This window comes from Macrosteles quadrilineatus, unplaced genomic scaffold, assembly GCF_028750875.1.
Source record: "Macrosteles quadrilineatus isolate MER2022 unplaced genomic scaffold, UCM_ALF_1.0 Scaffold_3__2_contigs__length_128488019, whole genome shotgun sequence".
NCBI lineage: Eukaryota > Metazoa > Arthropoda > Insecta > Hemiptera > Cicadellidae > Macrosteles > Macrosteles quadrilineatus.
The window spans coordinates 13,213,181-13,236,779 of record NW_026542596.1 but is presented as its reverse complement, the minus strand read 5'-3'; the positions used below and the strand labels follow the sequence as shown (position 1 = coordinate 13,236,779).

The window sequence follows — 23,599 nt, the reverse complement described above, 5'->3', positions numbered from 1 at the left end:
ATAATATTCTGTAATTTTTTCCTATGATGTCTAATTTAAAATTAAATAAAACAAAAAGGTAGTATCTAATCCTAAATTTGAGAGGTTCTGCAATTTAAAAAATAACAAATACTGTATGGTATTTACAACTGTCTTAAATACAGCTATAAATTCATAACATCAATAAAATTCTCTTTTCATATTTAAAGGGATGGTGTTTTTCTAGAGGTAACTAATAACATAATGAAAATATCTTAAGAAAGTATTGATTATTTCACAAAGATGTAAATAACACTTCTTTACTTTCTTTTTCATATCAAATAGAAATTTATATTTATACAAAGCTATTAACGATAATACTATTTTTCTACAATTTATTGCAATTAATAGGTTTTATTTAATCATATGACAACATGTTACATATTTGAACTAGTTAATCAGTTACGATTTATAACTCATTATAGTTGGTAAACATGTTCAGTTCTGGAGGGAAGAAACTTGGCATATTGAATGACAATTTTATAACTAAATGGGCCTATTTCAGTGCTAGTACACCCCACAGGTGACTGGCAAATAATTTAACATTTCAAGTAGACAATAAATATCGACATATGGTTTAAAGAATTACAAGTAATTTTCTATACATTTATACTATTTACAGGTGTATTATACAAAACACAAAATTCTACTCTAACCTCAGTGTTGCACCATCATGACTCGTCTGATCTATTTACTAGCAGATTTTTCAATTGCACATATAAAGCCCTACCTACGACATCTAAGTGGAAGCTTAAAACATTACTTAAGAAAACATAATTATTTTTTCGGTTTTTGTATAGATTTTTGGCCTTGGTCGGAAAAGTGTGTTTATGACACATGGTTGTATATTAGAACCAATCATTCTCATCTGTTTATAAGATGGAAATATTGCAAACTCTGTATACACTTTTAAAATTAAAGACAAGTTAAAAATTATTTACTTTACAGAGGGTGATGATAGTTAAGGCAAGTTTTTTGACATTTTATCATCCTATTCACTTTTAGTCACTTACATTAACATTTAAAATAAACACCGGGATAGATAATATTGGACCTGTTTTCTGTATCTACCATATTCATAAAAAAACTTAAGTTGTGAAAAATGTATACATTTTTTTGTTTCCTGTGTACTAATTTTTACTTACTGTTTAAAATGACTAAAATTTTTATTCACAGAAATAATATTAGTTACTTTATACAGTACACGTCCCGATTAACCGAGGTTGTTGGGACCGAGACTACCTCGGTTACCAAGAATCTTGGATAACACGGAGGTTGCATAGATTTTGAGGTTAGGGTTACGGTACCTTATTATGAAGTCAAATACTTGTAAAATATATCTTCAAGCAACTCATAGCGAATGAAAAATGATATATGTAATTTTGATGCAACCTTTTTTCCAAATAACATAGTACTGTATTGTTAAAGAAAAAAAATAACACAACAAACAAGTTCAACACTTCTTCAATCGTCTTGAAAAGCTTACGGTAAGTAAATTTAATAACACGTACAATGCTGATCGAGAAGTTATTTAGACAAGCTTTAAACACAGTATTATTGTAATTATGATAAACCAATATACTATACTACATTATTTAAAACAAAACCCTAATACGGATCTTTCTAGTTTAAAAAGTATAAAATTACATTTCGTTGTAGTTTCACCTGATCTATAACTTGACACAATAATGTCCACATCAAACACATCAAAACTGACACTGCTATTGTTTATGTTCTGCAGTCATCCAAGTTTAGTTTGCCGTAGGTAGCCGGCCAACCTAGTACTGTACTATACAGTAATTTTAATTCTTAAGGTTATTGCGGTTCATTCTAACGTTAAAATAATACTTAATGGTTATTCCATGTACTGTATTCGTTTCAATAAATCGCAAATTAATTGCTTTTTTAGGTTTCCTTGAATAGTAACATACTATAATAAAGTAATTGTTGTTTTCCTACTGGGAAATAAAATATATATTTGGGCCAAAAATGACCTAGGATAATCAGGGGCTCCGATAATCAGGAGTGTACTGTAACATCCATATGAAGTGTTCTTATGGCTTTGTGAATGTTGTTTATACTTAACTCAGAATTTTTTACATTAAAAACTTACATAACTTGCAGGAAGCGTGAATCTATTTTCCATCTTTTCTAGACCTACACTAAATTTGATTAATTTTACGGCAGTCTAAAGACCGTTTCAAACCTACCTAACTAGGCTAAGATTCAAAACTTAACAAAAACTACCCTAAAAGCTTTATAAGAGCACCAACATCTAAATGACGTAAAACATAAATTAATTGAGCTGTCTTTGTTACAACACAACAACATAACAATAACAAAAACGTAATAACAGACGTCTTAAAACTAGTTTCATCAACTGTCAAATATTTATACAGTAAACTAATTAACCTCTTTGGCACAATACACATTACTTGAACTGAGCATTTGTCACTGAGCTGTCTATCCGCAAGTCTGTTGCGGTGTCGGTTGCGCACGGGCTCGTAGCAGTCTCAGGGCCATCCAGCCAGTGAGGGAGTTGAGTACGACGGTGTTGTCGGGTTGTCGCGCTCGTTGTTGTTGCGCGGCCAGCTGCTGTGTTTCACGTTGCACTCGGTAGCGGTACAGCAGGGAGCCAGCCACGAGTGCTGACACGACAGATGAGACTGCCACCAGGAAGAACAAGACACTGAACCCCGGCACTGGGAGACATATCCCGTACACAACCTCCTCTCTGATTCTGCCTTGGAACACTGTGACAGCCTCCGCCTTGGAGTCCGGGGTGAACGCCAAGTCTGCCTCGGAGATGACCTCGTACAGTCCGCTCACACCCACGTCTGCACTGCGCACCTTGCGGTCAGACACCACCACGGAGCGCCGCCGCCGTTGTGACACTGTCAGTGTACCTATGATAGGCTCTGAATCAGTGTCTAGGTTCCTGGGACCATGAGGAAACCTCTCATGTCCACCGGCTGGTCTGATCTGGGGCTCCTGCAAATGTTGATGGTTAAGTTGTAGCAAGTTAGAACACACATGAACATAGTTGAACACACAAACCAATACAGTATGCTGATATTAATTCCTAATTTCTGTTGAATACGCCAACTTTTTAAGCAAGCCAAACTGGTTATAAATTATTGCTTCTTTTTATGTCACATCGATTATAAGAAAAAACAAAAAAGATATACGTCTAATAACACTAGTAATAATATATTTACACTTATACTGTTGACTCACAAGACGGAAAATATATATGAAAGATGGTAAGTGGTGATCGATTTTGAATGGACACTCCAATCATCATTAGACCCAATAGGCGAATTACAAGAATCAAAAATGGCGTCCCTTATATACTATTGGCTTCCGGAAGTACCGGCCAGTAAGTTTCTATAGGTACAACTATCAACTATCTTCTCCTTGAATTTGAGTAAATGGCTACAGTTGGTCCATAAATGGGATAAGTACTTCAGTATCCAAAACTTCAGATTTTGTTCAGAAATACCTAACAAGTTTGGAACCCAAACAGGTTCCTATTAGGAGAAGGTCACAGAATCTTTATCCGTTGTGATCTATTCTGCTAAAGGTAAAAACTGTACTAAACATTTAGCCTCATTATTGTACTATAGAGTAATGTATGTATTTTTACTTTCAGTGTTTTTTTTAAGTCTACCTTTTTAAGACACTAATAAGCAAAATAATTTTCCCTATAGAAATCTAGAGCATCAAATTAAGTTTGTGATACTTACATGGAAAGGCCGAGGAATGTCGTCCACAATTTCCCTGATGGGTGCAGGGTTCTTGCCTGCAGTTTGATGCTGAGCCTCCGGGTGGTTGACGTTCATTTGCGGCTTTGGCTTATTGATCAGATCGTCCCCGATGTTGGAAATGTCATCGTATATAAGGTCGCCAAAGGTATCTTGAGGGACTTCCGACTTCTCCGGAGGTGTCGGCTTCTGCTGCATCGGGTCTCTTCTCTCCAACGGTCTGTAGGTCTCCTGAGGAACACTCTCTCCGTAGCTTTCATCCCCTATTTGACAATGGTCGAGGCATCCGTGTCTGCAGATCTCCACTTTGCATTTAATGTGAACGCTGAGGGCGTCTGGAAACTTGAAGGCATGGAAGAAAGCATATGTTATGACTGATGCACGTTCGTCCGCTATTCTTGCTTTCAAGAATCTGCTGATCATCTTTGGTCGCAGGACACAGCCGTGTTCGTCGCTCAGCTGGATGATGTGGCCGCCTCCGTCTGAAGCTGCGCAGGACTTCACCCTCATGTCAAACTCTCCTGGAAATTGATGATTCGTGTTTTATTTTGCTATGTTGGCAAAAGTACCCACATTCTCCAAAGGATATCTTAAACCCACTGAGTTTAAATGGAACAGAAAGATGGTCTGTTTTATTACGATGGGTAATGGTAAAAAAAGGTACTTAATAAAAAAAAAAACTATTCTGAAGTAAACTGAACTCTGTTCGCGGTACTGGTCCATCCAAAACCACATACCATTAGAGGAGGGTTTGGCACGAAATCCCTGACTTACTTGTGAGGACAGACTCACAAGTTGACTTAACAATGGGAGACGACTGTCTTTGTTCTGATGGGAGTAAGTTACAATCTACAAACCATTAATCTTATTCAGTAAATTTCCCTTTTTAGCTCTTTGCTTAAATTTATCAATCTCCAAAGTAAAAACTCAAATTTTGTCTTGGAATTTTGATTCCGGACTGAAGGTATATTGTAGACTCCATAGGTATATTTTATTTGGGTATTGTAGTGTTATAATAACCAAAATTAAAAACAACAATGTATACTTTTTCTCTATTTATATTTACAATAATGAGTATGTGTTTATATAAAGTCTTTGAAGTCTTTATTTTTATCCTGCCACATAGTGGTTGATAATTGATAGAGTTAAACCAAAGAGAATGTTACAAAACATAAGTTTGTGCAGATGATTATTGTTCCTATAATCAATGACGGGTGTGTTATTGTAGGCCTACTGTTTTAAATGTATAGACAAGGACCCCATTAGTCTACTACGTTCTAATCAAGTAGTCTTACCTTCTGCAGATAAAGCTAATAGAAATATTACAGATGGTTTTTGTTGGTATCTTTTGTTTCTTGGAACGTAACTACTTCTAAATACTATTTTGACAGTTGGTTTGATTTCCCCATTGTGAAGCAGGGGTAAAGAAACTGGCAATATGATGGTTTGTATCATTCATTCTGGATAACGCAAATGGGTGTTCTCACTCACCCAAATGATTTGCACAAATTTTAAATCAAACTGTTTTCAACAAATGAATTAATATTGTTCTCTCTTTTTGCCAAGCATGGGTAAAGGAACTAGTAAGAAAACAGGTATGGTTTGATGAACAACTCACCCCGGTAATCATTGATGGCCACTACAAGGGTGAGGGTGGATCCCAGAGGCACGATCCCACTAACAGGAGGAGCCCAGGGGCCTTTACCATGCTGGATCTCCATCCAACAGTCCACATTGTCCCCTGAAACAAGCATTCAACTAAATATAACAGCAAGGTCTAGTGTCATATCATTGACTATGAAAGGGCACCAAATTTCCCTTGTTAACTTTATAATAACCTGATAATGTTTACCTTTATTAGAAATATATTCACTAGGCCTACTTTAGAATTTTTTGTAGGAATTAAATTAACCACTCTTCCTAATTGGAAGGTTTTAATGAATCAGCAATTTGGTTTAGGATTCTCTGGATATTATCGTAAGTAAGAGTTTACCCGTTGTTTATTAGAAGCTAGTCTGCAGTTTGATGAACAGTAAGCCAACCAATAGCAGATATGCAGTTTGGGTGAAGGAGTAAAAAAATATCAATGGGAAAATTAAAGAATATTGATTACAAAAATCGACAAGTAAATTTGTGCTTTTGAATTTTCGGCACTGAAAATTTTCAACATTTGATTTTCTGTACAGTTAATTTAAATCCAATCTGAAAATGTAATGTCAATTCCAGGTTATATGTTGTAAAAAACTTACCACAAAACTTGTTAGGAAAGATGTTAAATTGAGAATCCCAAGATAGTATAAAACCATTATAAAACTTAACTTTTTCGTCTCTATAACACAATTCATATACAACAAGTACTTATTTCGACATTCATACTCAAAAAGCTCTATATCGGTTATTTTCAAACTGACCTCTGAAGTCCAACTGTATAACGTCCAGGTCCGCTATCACCATGGGAGGCTTAGAAGCCGTCTTCTCGTAGTCGTTGTACCACTCACACCGCAATCTCTTGGCCTCATCCCACACTTCTAGCAGGTCCTTGTCGTACTGGACCACGACTGTGTTCTCGTAGAATTGCCCGTTCAGGTCCGGCTTGGTGCCACATCTTGCGTACGCGATGCGGAATGAGAAGAAGGTCTTGCCGGTAGACGGAGGAACATAGACACATCTCGGGTCTCCGTACTGCCCCTTGGACGAGACGATGCCTTCGAAGGGTTGTGTGAAGGAGAGATGGACGTCCATATGATCCTTACCACACATCACCTCCAGTGACTGTATGGCAGGCATGCCCTCTGGCCTCTCTAGCGGCCATATGTCACTGTTGCCCGTCTCTGCAATACCAGCCTGTAAATAGAGTACACTGTGAGTATACATGGGCGAAGACTGAGACAGGTTCATGGTTCAGAAAGATAGAAGAAGAAGACCATTGTACTGGAGTATAAAGTTTTTTTTTCACAGGGCCAAGAACGGATCCCTGGGGCACACCTCTCGTTACAGGGGTTTCTGAAGACTTAAATCTGTTTTGATAACCGGTGTGATCCATGGATTGTATTTCAACACATTGTTTCATGCCTTTAAAAAATGACATATACAGTAAGTTATATATATAACTTACATATATATATATATATAATTTATATATATATATGAATTCGAACGGATGGTGTTTTTTGTCTCTAGAGACCTCAAAACGAAAAGTAAATCGGTCCCGGGTCCAGGTCTTACCATGATTACTACGGTAATAGCTTATATGGGAAATTCGCTAACAAGTCTATTGCAATTCTAGGGATACTGATTGCGTATTTAATATGCATTATTGTGTCAAGTAAGTAAGCGAACAGCTGATTTTCGGCCCTAGGGATGTAAAAACCTACTCGGTCCCCAAATAACGATGACAGGTGGCATAGACACCAATAGCTCAAGAAACGTTTGTAAAAGGGCTAAAAACATCGTAGTGTGGTGAAAACCATATTGCAACCATCAATAAGAAATGATTACAACAGATCAAACATTTTCGGAGAGAGAGTTAATAATTGCCGGTGATAAGTGTGAACACGCCGTGTCGTGTTCCGACTCGACGTCTGGAGTGGAGTGAATGGGGAACCATTAGCAGGAGTGAGGCGCCGTTAAAGATTAGTTGGAGCAAGGTGGCGCACGAGACCATCAATGGCCGACATCTGGACCAGCGTTACTGGACCACCCTGTACCGGTATATATGGAGAACCCCCCCCCTCCAAAATACCTAAAAATGCATACGTATAGATTAGATTAGACTATAAATAAGACTCAACATGGTGTTTCCGCAACTCAAAGAGTATGTAGCCTACTACTGTAGAAACATTCGTTAAAAGTAAAGGATTGGTTTTATACCAACAAATGATTTAAGTTTCCAGGTTTGATACAAGTGTCTAATAAATCAACTGTTCATAGACCTGTAAAAATATAAGGAATCCGGATCTGCATAAAATAAAAAAAAACGTGGAACCACAATACAAACTCTGTTTGAGCCAGCGAAAACTTTATGTTGAATCTTATTTACAATAAATCCCAAATAACACACCTCAGAGATAACTCTGTAACAATGCATTTAAGCTGATTGGCAATGAAGTGCAGAAAACATGGATGCCAACATATGAGCTTGTTTTGTCGTTAAACAGTGCCAAAACCACTACTTACAATTTGGGTTATTTGATTCTGCAGCACTCTATCTCTAAACCTTACAGAAGTAACCGTTAAATGGTCTTCAGTTGGTCGATATTGATGGCAAATAAATCCACAGGGGAGTATGGTTAATCTACGGTATCAATATCCTGTGTATTTTTTTATGGAGGATCCGGGGCTAATGTTTAATGATTCTGTCATATTTAAATGTAGGCCTAGCGTTTGCTGTGTGCGTTTTACCCTTTACGTTTAGATTTTAATTTATAACCTAGTTTTCTACTCTATTCTTTGTCAATTTATGTGGCTTGAAATATGCTAAATTTGAGACCTCGCTCATTTTCCGACCTCGGCTTCGCCTCGATCGTAAAGCTCGGGCTTCCGTCGAAAAAAGTCACTTTAGGCCCTATTGGTGAAAATATACTATTATTACTTTGACCAGCTGTAATTTTGGGTACCTATAATCTTTTTGCTTGTATGCAGCAGCTAGTTCAAACAAGTGGTGTACATTTCAAAGAGCGTGAACACTCCTTGAATGCAATGACCTCTCAAGTGTAAATACACATACACAAACAGCTGTTAAGGAAACATGTAAAAGCTCTTTAGCTTCTCCATTCCTTGGAGACCAACTTTCAGTAACGACCTAGTTGTCCGTTAGTAAATATTGGACTAAATGAAACCGTCTGCACTTTTACCCAGGGAATGCTAAAACAATTTCGCTTTTTCTCAGTCGACCTAGTAAACGTGAGTGTTAGCTTCAGCCAGGATTCGGCGTTTCTTATTCATCTCGAGACCCAGAATGAGAAAAGTGAACTCATCATACTAGACGCAAACCATCTCCAGCTATGGAAAGCATTTGTTGTTACGAGTTGGAGTGCACTGATAAATAGGGACTATTATTTCGTATAATTGCCGCTCAGCTGTTCTTGTTTGTTCCACCTCTGCTGTGGAGTAGGTCATACAGCTCTCTCATAGCTAAGAAATTTGCGGTTTATAAAGTATTTAATCCAGGTTAAAGATTGTTGTGGGTTAGCACAATTTTCTTACAAAATACTCACGTTCTTTTAAATATTTTTTCTTGTGTTAAGAAAATAATGATCGCATTGTACATACAGGGTTTTCCTAAATTAATGGTGTAAGTTTCAAATACTGATACAAATATGACCAGGAGAGGTAGAAAAATGAGGTTGGTGTTGGTATTACTGAATTCTTAAATAGTTTTGCTGTGCTACATTGTCTCGTCTTGGAAATCAGCTGTTTCAAAGTTGTCGTCGACGTTTGCAGTTACTCAATAGATATTTGAGTAACTAGTGTGAGAAGTGGCACTTTGCGCTCGCGGTACATGTTATATTCAAATTCAAATATATTTATTATGGAAATTACAACAGCTTGGCCTCACCAAGTTAAAAAAACTTGTCGGTGAGGTCCAATTGATACAATATAAGGCTAACAAACAAATAGTTTACTTTTTTTTCTTTTTTCGAACAAAGTTTTCTTAATATACTATATTTCTACGGCGGTTTGTGGCAGGCACTTTAACTTAAAACAAAGTCCAATATGTTTCCTACAGTTACTATATATCATATAAATAATTAATCTTTCAAACAATATACAAATACAACAAGTTTTGAGGTTAGGTTAAATCCAAGCGTTAAACGAGGGAAACGAAGAACCAGCCAACTCTGGCCCTAATCCGCATATAGAAGTTTGGTTAGCTTAGTTAACAAAATAAACAAATTTGCCAAAACAAAATGGTAAATCGATCCTGGGTCTCCTAGGTCTTACCATGAGACGTGCAGTAATAACTTATTCCCTATTTATGAGAAATTCGCTAAAAGTGGCTATGAGGATTGGAGATGGTGGAGGCCGTATTGAAATAAAAAAGTAATTTTTAAGCGATAAATACTTAACTTTTATCTAAATATTAGAAAACTCACAGTACCTAAAATATACCGTGGTTTGGGAAATCAATAGAATCCGACCAGGGAATGTCAGGGAATTCAGCACTTAAAATATTTTTTGTGGGAACCCTACTTAGAGTAAAAGTGCTGCTATTAGTAAGCCACCTAACCCTGAAAAAATAGACGAACTATACAGAAAGGGTATATGAATGTTATGATGTTTTAAACATGTTATTGACAAATGATCTTAGGTAAAGTAGTGTAAGCAACTCACGTAATTAGCCTTTACGACACTCGTAGGAGTTTTAAACGCACGATCCTTGGCGAGATGCCTTGACATATTTTTACTTGTGTCGTAAAGACGCGATCATTGCGTGGTATATTATAACGTGATTGATATTGTGTGCAAAGTGTGTGCCATTGTTAAGTGAATTGAAGTCAGCGGGTTAAGTGGAAAGGACATTTAGAAGATTATTTTACAAAGCTTCTCCTCATAAAATAATATCCGACGTTGGAGTAAACAGTTCGTAGAAACGAAATCAGTACAAAAACAAAAGACTTCTGGGAGACCACACGTATATCGGTATATCAAAGGGAACTATAATTCAAACTCTTTATACAGGGTGTTTCGTTAGTAAACAACCAAACTCCGGGAAATGGTTCCTTAGGTCAAAATATAGAGAAAATCGAGAATCAAACTTTTCCAAACTTGCTTCTTTTATCCCCAGATATCCACCAAGATGTTTACATAAATACTTTATCTTTGAATTGTTCCAACCGATCTCTATTCAACTTGGTATGTATTTCAAAGCAAAAGAGATCAATATGAGAGAACAAATTAACTTGGCTTAAAGTTAAAATTATCGAAAAGGATGCCATTTTAATTTTAAAAATTAAAATCTTAAGTTGAACTTGGTGTTTTTTTTTTATAGAGACATCTTAAATCTATATAAAAAAATATAATATCCCCGCCGTAGCAAACCTGCAGACTAAGTGAATTTCCATATTTGCCTGATTGGATTTTCAATTAGGGCATAAATCTATTTAAATGATATTAGGTTTAACAAGTACCTGGGTTTGCTGCTAAAAAATGTTAAGTAGTTCGAATTTATTTACAGTTGCCTCGAAATTCATACAAAACATCTATACATTTCAATTTTCTTACTGTTTTAATGAAAATTTATCAATAACATTATTTTCATAACACTTAGGTCAGTTTAATCGAAAGCAGCTGAGTTGATACAGCAACGCTTTTAGAATATTTTTTTTATTTCGTTAATCATTGACATAGTTTTTGAAGGAATGATCTTTGATAAACTTTTTGATTAAATAAACCAACCACACAATTGTGTAAAATATTATATTTAACTAGCTGGCCCGACAGACGTCGTCCTGTCCTATTGTGGTTTTATGTCACATGCTCGTTCATTTTCAAGATGAGCTCGTTCGCATGGCTCAATCACGTACTGGTTGAAGTTCGTTCGCTACGCTCACTCACCTTTAGTTTGGAGCTCGTTCGCTGCGCTCACTTGCCTTCAGGTTAGCTCGTTCGCTACGCTAACTCGCCTCCAGGTTGAAGTTCGTTCGCTACGCTCACTCACCTTTTGGTTGCAAATTAGCTGTTCTCATAAATTAAAAATAAATATAGTGCTGCACCCTGTTGGTAAACCTATTAACTTTTTAATGCTATTGAACATCACAGAATCAAATTGTTTAGTTGCACCAGCTGTTAAGATTCTTTAATTCCATTTAAATATGAGTACTCATAAGGTTAACATGGGAAACTCCAGAGCCACTGGGGCGGAGCCCTTTTGACGGATCTGCACCAAACTTCACACAAACCATCCTTGAATAATGCTTAATAATGCCTGAAAGTTTCATTACAATCTGTCGAGCGGTTTTGGAGTCCATAAAGGACAAACATACAAACAATCATACATTGGATTTTATATATATATATATAGATAGATTTCATTGGATCAGCTGTCTTAAATTGTGAACTATGCAATTTCTTATTGTTTACATTGAAATGTCAAAGCAAATGTAAACATTGTGAGTATTCTTATTGCAGCCATGGAGACCAATCAATATTTACTTTTAAAATCCTCACCTCAGAACTTTTAAACCCAAAGGGGCAAAGCCCACGGTCAGTATCGAAGTGTGAATAGTCCTATAATGGTCCTTGGTATGGTAGCTATATTTATGTAAAATTTAAGCCCAGTTGGTTGAGTAGTTTTTCCACCTATTAGTAATACAGTATAGATTAGTCTTTCAAACACTGTACGACACGTTTTTAGGTTAGGTTAAATCCAAATATGGAACGAAATGGGAAACGCTGCACTAGCTGAACGTAGTCATAATATCTGTGAGTGTTCCCAACTTATTTTTAAGCGTACTCGGATTACGTGCATAATAAAAGCACGCTGTTTTGTGTTGTTTGGTTGGAATAATGGAGTGCGCCAAAGTAATTTTTTCTGTACTATAATCTGTGCAAGGAAGCATACTTTGTCGGGCGTCTGTAGGAACAATTATTTGTATTTTAGCTCTACAAAATGGTTTTGGAGAGAAATTTCGAGGAATTTTATGTTTTGAGGGACAAAAACGATGAAAACAAATGTTTAACCCATAAAACCCCCCATTAATCCCCGTTATAGTCCGATCATGCTGGATCTCGAACTCAGTCGAATAAACGTAGGTGTACACGTTTGTACCAATCGGATGATATTTGCTCGAGTTATCGTGCTAACGGACACACATAAAAGGGAAGTGATCGTACGTAAGAGTCATTACCATCCCCTGAGGTTATTGAGGACCGAACACACAATCTAAATGTCCAACCACGACTCGTGTGCATCCTCCTCGTGCCTTGGCCCTCTTTAAATCAAGTCAAATTTATCAGCACGTATGAAGTTTATGAGCATTGCGAAAAGCAAATGGCAAATTATAGAGTCGACCAAAGCAAGTACTGATTATGATAATTACACGTCAATACGAGAACACGAGGCGGCTGCAGAATGCAGATTAATCCATCGCCTGGACCGTACGTTGTCTTGTGACTACGACCACCCAAACTGTTTTGTGACCCTGGTCCTCCTCCTCCTGTAGCGTGGACCCTAGAACTACTATAAGTCTTGTGTCTACGACCACCTAAACTATGTTGTGACCCTGGTCCTCCTCCTCCTGTAGCGTGGACAATAGAACTTCTACAAGTCTTGTGTCTACGACCACCTAAACTATGTTGTGACCCTGGTCCTCCTCCTCCTGTAGCGTGGACAATAGAACTTCTACAAGTCTTGTGTCTACGACCACCTAAACTATGTTGTGACCCTGGTCCTCCTCCTCCTGTAGCGTGGACAATAGAACTTCTACAAGTCTTGTGTCTACGACCACCTAAACTATGTTGTGACCCTGGTCCTCCTCCTCCTGTAGCGTGGACAATAGAACTTCTACAAGTCTTGTGTCTATGACCACCTAGAACTATGTTGTGACCCTGGTCCTCCTACTACTGTAGCGTGGACCCTAGAACTGCTATAATATAAGTCTTGTGTCTACGACCACCTAAACTATGTTGTGACCCTGGTCCTCCTCCTACTGTAGCGTGACCCTAGAACTGCTACATGTCTTGTGTCTACGACCACCTAAACTATGCGGTGACCCTGGTCCTCCTCCTACTGTAGCGTGGACAATAGAACTTCTACATGTCTTGTGTCTACGACCACCTAAACTATGTTGTGACCTTCGCCCTACCCCTCCTGTAGCGTGGACCCTAGAACTTATAGGTTTCTTGCGACTACGACCACCCACACTGCTCTGTGACTCTGGCCCTCCTCCTACTGTAGCGTGGACAATAGAACTTCTACATGTCTTGTGTCTACGACCACCTAAACTATGTTGTGACCCTGGTCCTCCTCCTACTGTAGCGTGGACCCTAGAACTTCTACATGTCTTGTGACCACCTAAACTATGTTGTGACCCTGGTCCTCCTCCTACTGTAGCGTGGACCCTAGAACTTCTACATGTCTTGTGTCTACGACCACCTAAACTATGTTGTGACCCTGGTCCTCCTCCTACTGTAGCGTGACCCTAGAACTGCTACATGTCTTGTGTCTACGACCACCTAAACTATGTTGTGACCCTGGTCCTCCTCCTCCTGTAGCATGGACCATAGCACTTCTACAAGTCTTGTAACTACGACCACCTAAACTATGTTGTGACCCTGGTCCTCCTCCTACTGTAGCGTGACCCTAGAATTGCTACATGTCTTGTGTATACGACCACCTAAACTATGTTGTGACCCTGGTCCTCCTCCTCCTGTAGCGTGGACCCTAGAACTTCTACAAGTCTTGTGTCTATGACCACCTAGAACTATGTTGTGACCCTGGTCCTCCTCCTACTGTAGCGTGGACCCTAGAACTTCTACATGTCTTGTGTCTACGACCACCTAAACTATGTTGTGACCCTGGTCCTCCTCCTACTGTAGCGTGACCCTAGAACTGCTACATGTCTTGTGTCTACGACCACCTAAACTATGCGGTGACCCTGGTCCTCCTCCTCCTGTAGCGTGGACCCTAGAACTTCTACATGTCTTGTGTCTACGACCACCTAAACTATGTTGTGACCCTGGTCCTCCTCCTACTGTAGCGTGACCCTAGAACTGCTACATGTCTTGTGTCTACGACCACCTAAACTATGTTGTGACCCTGGTCCTCCTCCTACTGCAGCGTGGACAATAGAACTGCTACAAGTCTTGTAACTACGACCACCTAAACTATGTTGTGACCCTGGTCCTCCTCCTACTGTAGCGTGACCCTAGAATTGCTACATGTCTTGTGTATACGACCACCTAAACTATGTTGTGACCCTGGTCCTCCTCCTCCTGTAGCGTGGACCCTAGAACTGCTACAAGTCTTGTGTCTACGACCACCTAAACTATGTTCTGACCCTAGTCCTCCTCCTCCTGTAGCATGGACCATAGCACTTCTACAAGTCTTGTGTCTACGACCACCTTAACTATGTTGTGACCCTGGTCCTCCTACTACTGTAGCGTGGACCCTAGAACTGCTACAAGTCTTGTAACTACGACCACCTAAACTATGTTGTGACCCTGGTCCTCCTCCTACTGTAGCGTAACCCTAGAACTGCTACATGTCTTGTGTCTACGACCACCTAAACTAGGCCTATGTTGTGACCTTCGCCCTACTCCTCCTGTAGCGTGGACCCTAGAACTTATAGGTATATTGTGACTACGACCACCCACACTGCTCTGTGACGCTGGCCCTCCTATTCCTGTACCGTAGACCTTAGACGTAGATCCTCGAACTGCTAGGTGTCTTTGACTACTACTACCTAAACCTTTTTGTGACCTTTGCCCTCCTCCTACTGCTCCGTGGGTTAAGAAGGTCAATGTGTATTTTGAATCTAGTCCTTTTTACGTGCTATGAACTCTAAAACCTTCTATGTGTCTCTGACTACGACAACCAGAACTCTTTTGACATCTCTTCTCCCGTAACAAGGACACGATAACTTTGACGAGTTTTGATTATGACGACTTAAATTGTTTTGAAGCCATTTTCTTCTCCTGTTTTCTGGGTCCTAAGAATGTCGATAAACATTTAACTAAAACCAGCACATAACTGTTCTTTGTCCTTATTAGGTAGTCCTTCTCCCTGTGCTGTGGACCCTAGAACATCCTTGGCGTTGATATTTCAACAAATCTTTACAATACTTCTTACTAACACCTAAACTTAAATAAATGAATTATTTTGTCTCACCCAAATTAATAGAGCTAGCAGACACTGGATCATAACTTTATCATTGGTTTGATGTTTACATTTTATTCTATCACATTTATAAGAAGTACATAACACACACATACATCTTAAATAGTTTAGGACAGATCAGTCAACGTTGCATTTTTCTAAGTGACTACTTCCCTTAATGTCGACTGCTGTACACCATGTCATAATCCTCTTTGTCGTCATCAAGATACTGTGGCATTTGTGTTGGCATATTCTCCGACTCAGCCGGATCAAATGTCTTTTGCAGAAACTCGACCAGCCCGTAGTAGATGCCTCCCATGAAAGTGAAGACGGTGCAACACAGCAACAAAACGCACCACGGGTTGTTCAGCCATTCCAGGTTTGAGGTGGGCGCATCAATGATCTGGGATACCCAATCCTTTACGTTATAAACTGGCGAAAACACTGTTATGTACAAGTCGAGACATTTGCTGGACAGGCTTCTAAAGCGGATTGTCGGACCTGGAGTATACAATGCGTACACAGCCCCCTCGCATATGAGAGGACTCCCAAAATCAGATTCGCAAGGCATAATGGAAGGAAAGTGAAGACAAAACCTCTTCCTACCCCTGCAAGCTCGTCCGGTGAATATTTCTACTTCAGTTTGGTTCATGTTGTGCGTTACAAAATTACTCAGAGTAAATCCTTTGTCTGCTCCATAACCACCCATGACGCACGTGTATCTTATGTCTTTGAAATTATCCAGACGAAATGGAAGCTTCGGGAACACTGTCTGTTTCGATTTTGTCACTTCGATCAAACTGAAATCGTGTGCTTTCGAGATGTATCTGTCTTCGGAGTAGAAGTTGGGGTTGATGTAGACTCGGAGGGCTTTGAGAGAGTAACCGTACGGTCTCTCATAGGCGCTTATAAGGTCAGGGTCGGGGTCCGAGACCGAGTCATAGAGAACGCAAGTCGCCAGTGTCAAGACCAGGTTGTTAGTGATGAGAGTGCCTGTGCATGACCTCTCGCCATACACTATACCTCCAGCGCGGGGAATTATGGTTTTTATGATGATCCCCACGATGTACTGTAGTTCTGCAGACAAATTCGTAGAGTTAGAAGAATTTGACATGTAATTCATATCATTCTTACTGTGGGTTAAACATGCACTGGTTAGTGAAACGATTGTACATAGAAGGAACACAGAAGAGTTTTTCATTTTTTAAATGAAACATTACAGGTTATGTTTTTGTTTTGATCATACTTTTTTATTTGTTCATCTGACTTGTTCGACAACGACGAGAAAATCACCTAACAGGTTTGTCAACCCACGGATATTAGATACTACGGTAGGGGCCATAAACATAAATCAATAATGCAGCTGGCTCGAATGTTAACTAATACCTTTGACTATTAATACAACTACTAGTGTACCTGTTGCTCGAATTCGATCAATTGCTAAGTATTACAGGTGTTATTTTAAAACGAATAACAGTCATAATTTCTGATGACTTTAAAATATTCGACTCAAAGATAGATCGATATAATCAACATTTATTGTAAATAGTGTTTTCTACAAAAATAGCCTTACTCATAGCTGCATTGGGTTTCCAGACACATTGTGTGTCCAAAAGCCAGCACGACTCCCTTCCCCATACCGCCCTGAGCGATAGGGATTATTGAGATTCGCTCTAACCTTTCCTCTCCCCTTCATGGGCAAGTTTTCATACCTTTTCTTTCTTAGTTTTTGTTTGTTTCTTTTTAGCGAATTTCCCATATAGGGAATAAGCTATTACCGTAGTACTCATGGTAAGACCTGGATGCGGGACCGATTTTTTTTCGTTTCGAGGTCCCTAGAGGCCAAAAACACCATCCGTTCAAATTCATATATATATTTATATATTTATATATATATATGTGTGTGTGTCCGTTAGCACGATAACTCCAGCAAAAATGATCCGATTTAGATGACATTTGGTACAAACGTGTAAACCTACGTTTATTCGAACGAGTTCGCGATCCAGCATGATCGGACCATGGGAACGGGGGTTTACGGGGGTTTACGGGGGGTTTTATGGGGTAAAAATAGGTTTTTCGCATTTTTGACCCTAAAAACATAAAATTTAGCATTTTCTTTCCAAACCATTTTGTAGAGCTTAAAAAACAAATAATTTAGTATATTGAAGCGTTATTATGCGCCTAATGGTTACGGAGAAAATTCCAAAAAATTGTAAATTTAAAATTCCCATGTTATTCTTATGGAGAATAAGTAAACTGTTGTAGTTTGCTTGTTTATGAACATATTTTGATCAAATTTGGAAAATGTTTTTATTTCTTACTAACTATTAACACTAAAAAAACAGTTTTACCTCCCTGATGCAGCAATCCTAAGTACTTGTTAAACTAATTCTATTTAAATCGGGAATGTTATATTTTTAAGTAGACATTTCAGTGTAAATCAAATCAGTCAAATGGAAATTCGCTTAGTCTGCAGGTTTGCTGCGGCGGGGGTATTTTAAATTGTAATGCCTTAACCTTTTCAGGGTTAGGGGGGCTACTAATAGCAGCACTTTTACTCTAAGTACTGCAGGGTTCCCACAACAAATATTTTAAGTGCTGAATTCCCTGACATTCCCTGGCCGGATTCTATTGATTTCCCAGACCACGGTATATTTTAGGTACTGTGAGTTTTCTTATATTTAGATAAAAGTTAAGTATTTATCTCTTAAAAACTACTTTTTTATTTTAATACGGCCTCCACCATCTCCAATCCTCATAGCCACTTTTAGCGAATTTTTAATATAGGGAATAAGCTATTACTGCACGTCTCATAGTAAGACCTAGGAGACCCATCAGGATCTGTCAAAGTGTAGTGTTATTTAAAAAAATCCCACTTAAGGCCAACCAAGTGGGCCACGATCCGTAATAGGCCACTGCAAACCATCTGTCAAGATATAGGTTCTTTTATGCAAGGATTCTGTGTTTGGATATTTGGAGACAGGATAGGAGCACAATGAACTTCTTCTGCAGATGAATAATCCGTTGGTTAAAAGAAATATTAGCCGAATTAATAAATGTCACAATCCAAGCGCATTAAAATTGCTCTGGCCTGAATTTTTTATGAAGTATATACATTGGGGATTTCTTTATGTTACTATCTGGATAAGTTACCGGTGCACTTTAAACAATTTATTTTAGAGATAAATTAAATGGTTTTTGTTGCTGAGTAGCGCTAGTAAACATGCACAACCCTTTTCGTTAGCTTAGTAAAATTCAAAGGCTCTATTGCGTCTAAACGCTAGTTACCGCTAAAATTCCGGTTTTTATTGCTAATCTAATTAATCACGCTCTATTTTCATTAGACTTCCAAATCCGCGGGGGTAAAATTCCGCCCACGAACAAACTTTTGAGCTCTCAGGTTACTACGTCATAGTGACGTCAGCTTTGCTTAGGGGGTAAAAATACCAGGGGGATAAAATACCGGCGACCCGCGATTGACGGGTATTCATCAGAGCAACAGAGAGGGATAAGGAGAAAGAGAAGGAGGGGGGGGAGAAGGAGTCTAATGAAAGGAGATGGAGCGATATCCGGAACCTGTTTGTCAATGTGTGGTCACAGAATTAGCAAATCCGGACTTACTCGGCCTTCAAATTCCACAGCAGTGTTGCCAAAAAGCGGGTAATTACCCGAAAAGCGGGTAATTTAGTTACCTGGGGGTAATGCTGCGGGTAATGGCAAATAGGCGGGTAAAAAGCGGGTAAATGACAACTGATCAAATATTATTTGTTTTTCGTATTATTACTTTTATATTTCACTAAAAGAAAAATATTTCCCTGTATTTGTTTCCCAATAAAGTAATTTCATAGACTTTTTATTGTTTTACACTACTTCTCTTAACCTTCATCAGTTTGGTTCAGTTCTCATCTCACCATTGAGATATAGTTCACTCGTTCACTCAGTGACTCAGTCACTCTAGTAGGCTACAGCGTTCAGTCGGTTCGTTCGGTTCAGTTTCAGTTTCAGTCAGTACGGTTGTTTGTAGTCTTTTCTTTTGGATTGGAGTGGAAAAACTTTTGGTAGCCTGGCCGCACAATTTTTATTTCAGCTGCAGTTATTTTAATAAGAACAAAATGAGAGCATCCTATTGGCTGAGGGAACATCTTTAGCGCAATGAAACGGGTTGAAGACATCGGCCTTGGTGGTCTAGTGGATAGCGTGCGGATTACTAAACTTATGGTACCAGGTTCGAAACCCATCGGGTGCACAAACTTTTTGTCTAAGATTTTTGCATTATCAGCAAGTTTGGTTAGTTTTGTTAGGTTATAACAGTTAAATTTTATAATTAAAACCTTATAAAATTGAATTTGAGCTATTTATAGTTTTATTTTATGAACAGAACTATTTTTTCGATTAGTAAACCTTCATTCAATTTTTTCATTATCAGCAAGTTTGGTTAGGTTATGACAGTTTATATTTAAAAAATTAAAAAAATATAAAATTTAATTTGAGGCGTTTATAGTTTTATTTTATGAACAGAACTATTTGTTCTATTAGTAAACCATTATTCAATTTTTTCATTATCAGCAAGTTTGGTTAGTTTGGTTAGGTTATGACAGTTTATATTTAAAAAATTAAAAAATATAAAATTTAATTTGAGGCGTTTATAGTTTTATTTTATGAACAGAACTATTTGTTCTATTAGTAAACCATTATTCAATTTTTTCATTATCAGCAAGTTTGGTTAGTTAGGTTAGGTTATGACAGTTTAATTAAAAAAATAATTTAAATATTTAAAATAATAAAATATTTTTTTAGTTTTAGGCCTATAATAATTTTTTTTCTCTAATTTTTAAACTCTTATTTTGTCCGTATTAAAAAACTGCAGCTGAAATAAAAATCGTGCAGCCTGGCCTTAATTTAATGCCTTAAACCATGGTGGAAGGAAAATACCGTACTAGTCTAGTCTCTAGTCTACTTCTAAAGAGGATGAAAAATATAAAACAGGGGAATAATAATATTTATTGGTTATAATAACTATATTTTCTCCCTATTAATAATAAAAAATTAAATTTTTAACAGTACTTACTCATTACTAAATAATTATATCACATAGGCTATCATAAAAAAAAACCAAATCATTGTAGGCCTAAGTAACTTATGTAATTATTTTTTTTAAGGTCATAAGATTGAAAATTTCATTATGAAGGTTAATTACAAGTCTCAAGTCCCATATTTAGTTCTTTACATCTTAATTTGTGGGATTACTCAAAACTAATTTATCAGGGTTTGTATTCGTTACTTTTAGAGACAGGCAAGAGTGTCAAAAGGGAATTTTTGGTTTGTTGAGGGTAATTTTGAGAAAAAGCGGGTAATTCTTTGCTCTGGAGGGGGTAATTGGGCCATATTGGATTGGCAACACTGTTCCACAGACAAGCGAACCGTATACCACCTGCGATTTGCGACAGGGTCATCACACTAAGAGTCTCTAGACTGAACACTATACCAACTGTGATCTACGACAGAGTCATCACACTACGAGTCTCTAGACTGAACACTCTATACCAACTGCGATCTACGACAGAGTCATCACACTACGAGTCTCTAGACTGAACACTGTATACCAACTGTGATCTACGACAGAGTCATCACACTGAGTATCTAGACTTACCACTGTACCCCACCTGTGATCTTCGCCAGGGTCATCATACTACGAGTTTCTAGACTGAAGACTGAACACTCTATTCCAAAAGTTGTAGGCTCTTAGAAATAGGAGCCACCAGTAGTACGGTGGTAATGATACGACAGGCCCACATAGTCACGGGTTCGAATATCACCTCGCATCACTAGTTTTCAACTCGTATTGACACATCAGTCATCGGATCGTCCGAAGGTTTGTCGAAATCAATTGTAGGTTTCGTAACGGGTGTCGATTACTCTAACAAACTACCGTATCGAGTTATAGGTGACTGGGATTTTGTTTTGTCGATTTGTTCTCGTTTGAGATTTTGTGAACTAAATCTGCGTAATCTTTAATAGACGTTCTTGAACTTTTCTAGCATATAGCACTGCTTATAGTGCGTTCTGAGTAAAACGTCTCTCAAAGTACTGCTTCAGCAAGATTCGTCGTAATTTGAACAGTATTAGTCAATCGCGTCAGTAAGTAGTTAATTCGTACCTACATGTGATAACATTTGGCGACAAGACGAGAACAAGCTATTCTTCTAATCTCATGATTCTCAAAAAAGTGATTGACTCCATGCTTAAGACTTATTATGCTGTAGTTTTTTTTTCGCCGTCTAAATAATCTTCAACCTATTTGAATGCATGCTGAGTCAATTTAATGGGGATCGAATTTAAACTCTTTTAACCCATTTTAAAAGCGTCAACCCTACGAGATGTCACAAAGATGGTCACTGTTTTCAGTACACGTTTCATGCTTTTCTCATTGTAAAATAGTAACCTAGATTTCTTTCAACAGTTTACAGTAATAGCTAGTAGCCGTAAACATGTTTTTAAACTCAATAAATGTCCATATTGGAGCTTGTATATATTGAGCTTATACAACCCTCAACTACTTATTCATTATGAAGGAGGTTCTTAAATGCTAGAACAAGTTTCACCCTTCAAAAAGACCTAACTTTTTACTTTCATTCATAATCTTGCCTGCAGGTGGTTCGAAAATTATAACACAGCGTAGCTTATGTAAGATTCGACCCTGGGTGCTCAGATCAAAACTCCGGCACATTAACTACTTCACCTGTCGCACACATATCGTTGTTGTGCACTACTGTATTGTGATATGAAGGATACTGGCACAGTGCTTAAGCTTGGTTTATACTTGAGCTCTAACTACCTGTATAATTGTTTGAGTTTGAGTTATTACTGCAGTTTCTGGACTAGTCGGCAGACCAAGACAGCCCGACTGAACAGGTTGAGCGGAGTAAATAAATATTTACACTAACAAGTGGTTTGTATTTGAATAGTAGAGAGATCTGACGTGCTTTCCAGCTTGAATGGACACTAGTGAATGGCCGCTGACTGTGATACTCCAGTGGTTGATTATACGCCAAGGACACGGGGCTGCCGGTAGTTTCCAAACTGATGGGGTTATTGGCAGTGGTGACGAAACACAGGGGCAACGGTAGTGCATTAATTGCGCCCAAGAGCTCCTTAATTGCGCCAAGCCCCAAAGGGTCCCAAAACATGTTCCTTAGTTGCACCAAGTCCAATAGGGGTGAGTTGCCGACAGAAGGAATGTCCTTGTTTATATACTTCTGCTCAATGACAAAAACCTCTGTATTTGGAAATGTAGTTCCATTGATTATTTAAGAGTTGAATATAACATTTCAAAGATACATCTTTATGATTAAACTTTAAAAAAGGAATTTAATTATTTTGTTTTATGAATGTTCTTCAAACGGAAAACTGATTTAATAATCTAATATTTTTAGGGACCATTGAGAGAAATGTTGTGTTGTTTTATTGAATTTCAATTATTCCTTTAATTTATTGATTTAGCAACGAGCGCGTAGTGGATGCTGAATGCTACATACCGTGATAGTAAGGAGGCAGCCGAACAGGGCGATGGTGGGGGCACTGCTGAGCTGCGTGCCCATCGTCCTCCTGCAGCAAAACAGAAAACAGAATCAGTATAAAATATCTAGTATCAGAATGAACATAAGAACCAACACTAAGATTATCAAAATATTTAACAAATCGAAATCTGCTCAAAAACTAACAGAGAACAACGAGTTTTACATCTTCACTAGTAGCCGTCACACTCATTTAATTTCATTTCATTTTTATTAAACGGCAAACACCATTTTACAAGTGGGCTTCACAATATCGTTAATAAATATACAGAACAAGAAAGGTCATAATAAGGAACCCTGAGGCACACCCGATGTCACTTGTACCGTAGACCTAGAGCAATATGAAGCAAATTTCACACGTAAGGTTCTTCCCGTAAGGTAGCTCCGAATCCAAGCAAGAAGAGGGCCAGCGATACCGAGAGCTT

General features: G+C 38.1%; 1 protein-coding gene across 1 annotated transcript; it reads right to left on the bottom strand.

Annotated features, from left to right (window-relative positions):
* Window positions 1-2,329: 2,329 nt before the first annotated feature.
* LOC128990049 (uncharacterized) lies at window positions 2,330-23,202 on the bottom strand. The gene is made up of 5 exons (XM_054412276.1): window positions 23,136-23,202; window positions 6,194-6,626; window positions 5,401-5,523; window positions 3,765-4,303; window positions 2,330-3,009 (listed from the first exon to the last, which is right to left on the bottom strand). Exons 1-5 carry the CDS (start codon window positions 23,196-23,198, stop codon window positions 2,482-2,484), a joined length of 1,686 nt encoding a protein of 561 aa, XP_054268251.1. The 5' UTR covers window positions 23,199-23,202; the 3' UTR covers window positions 2,330-2,481.
* Window positions 23,203-23,599: the final 397 nt, after the last annotated feature.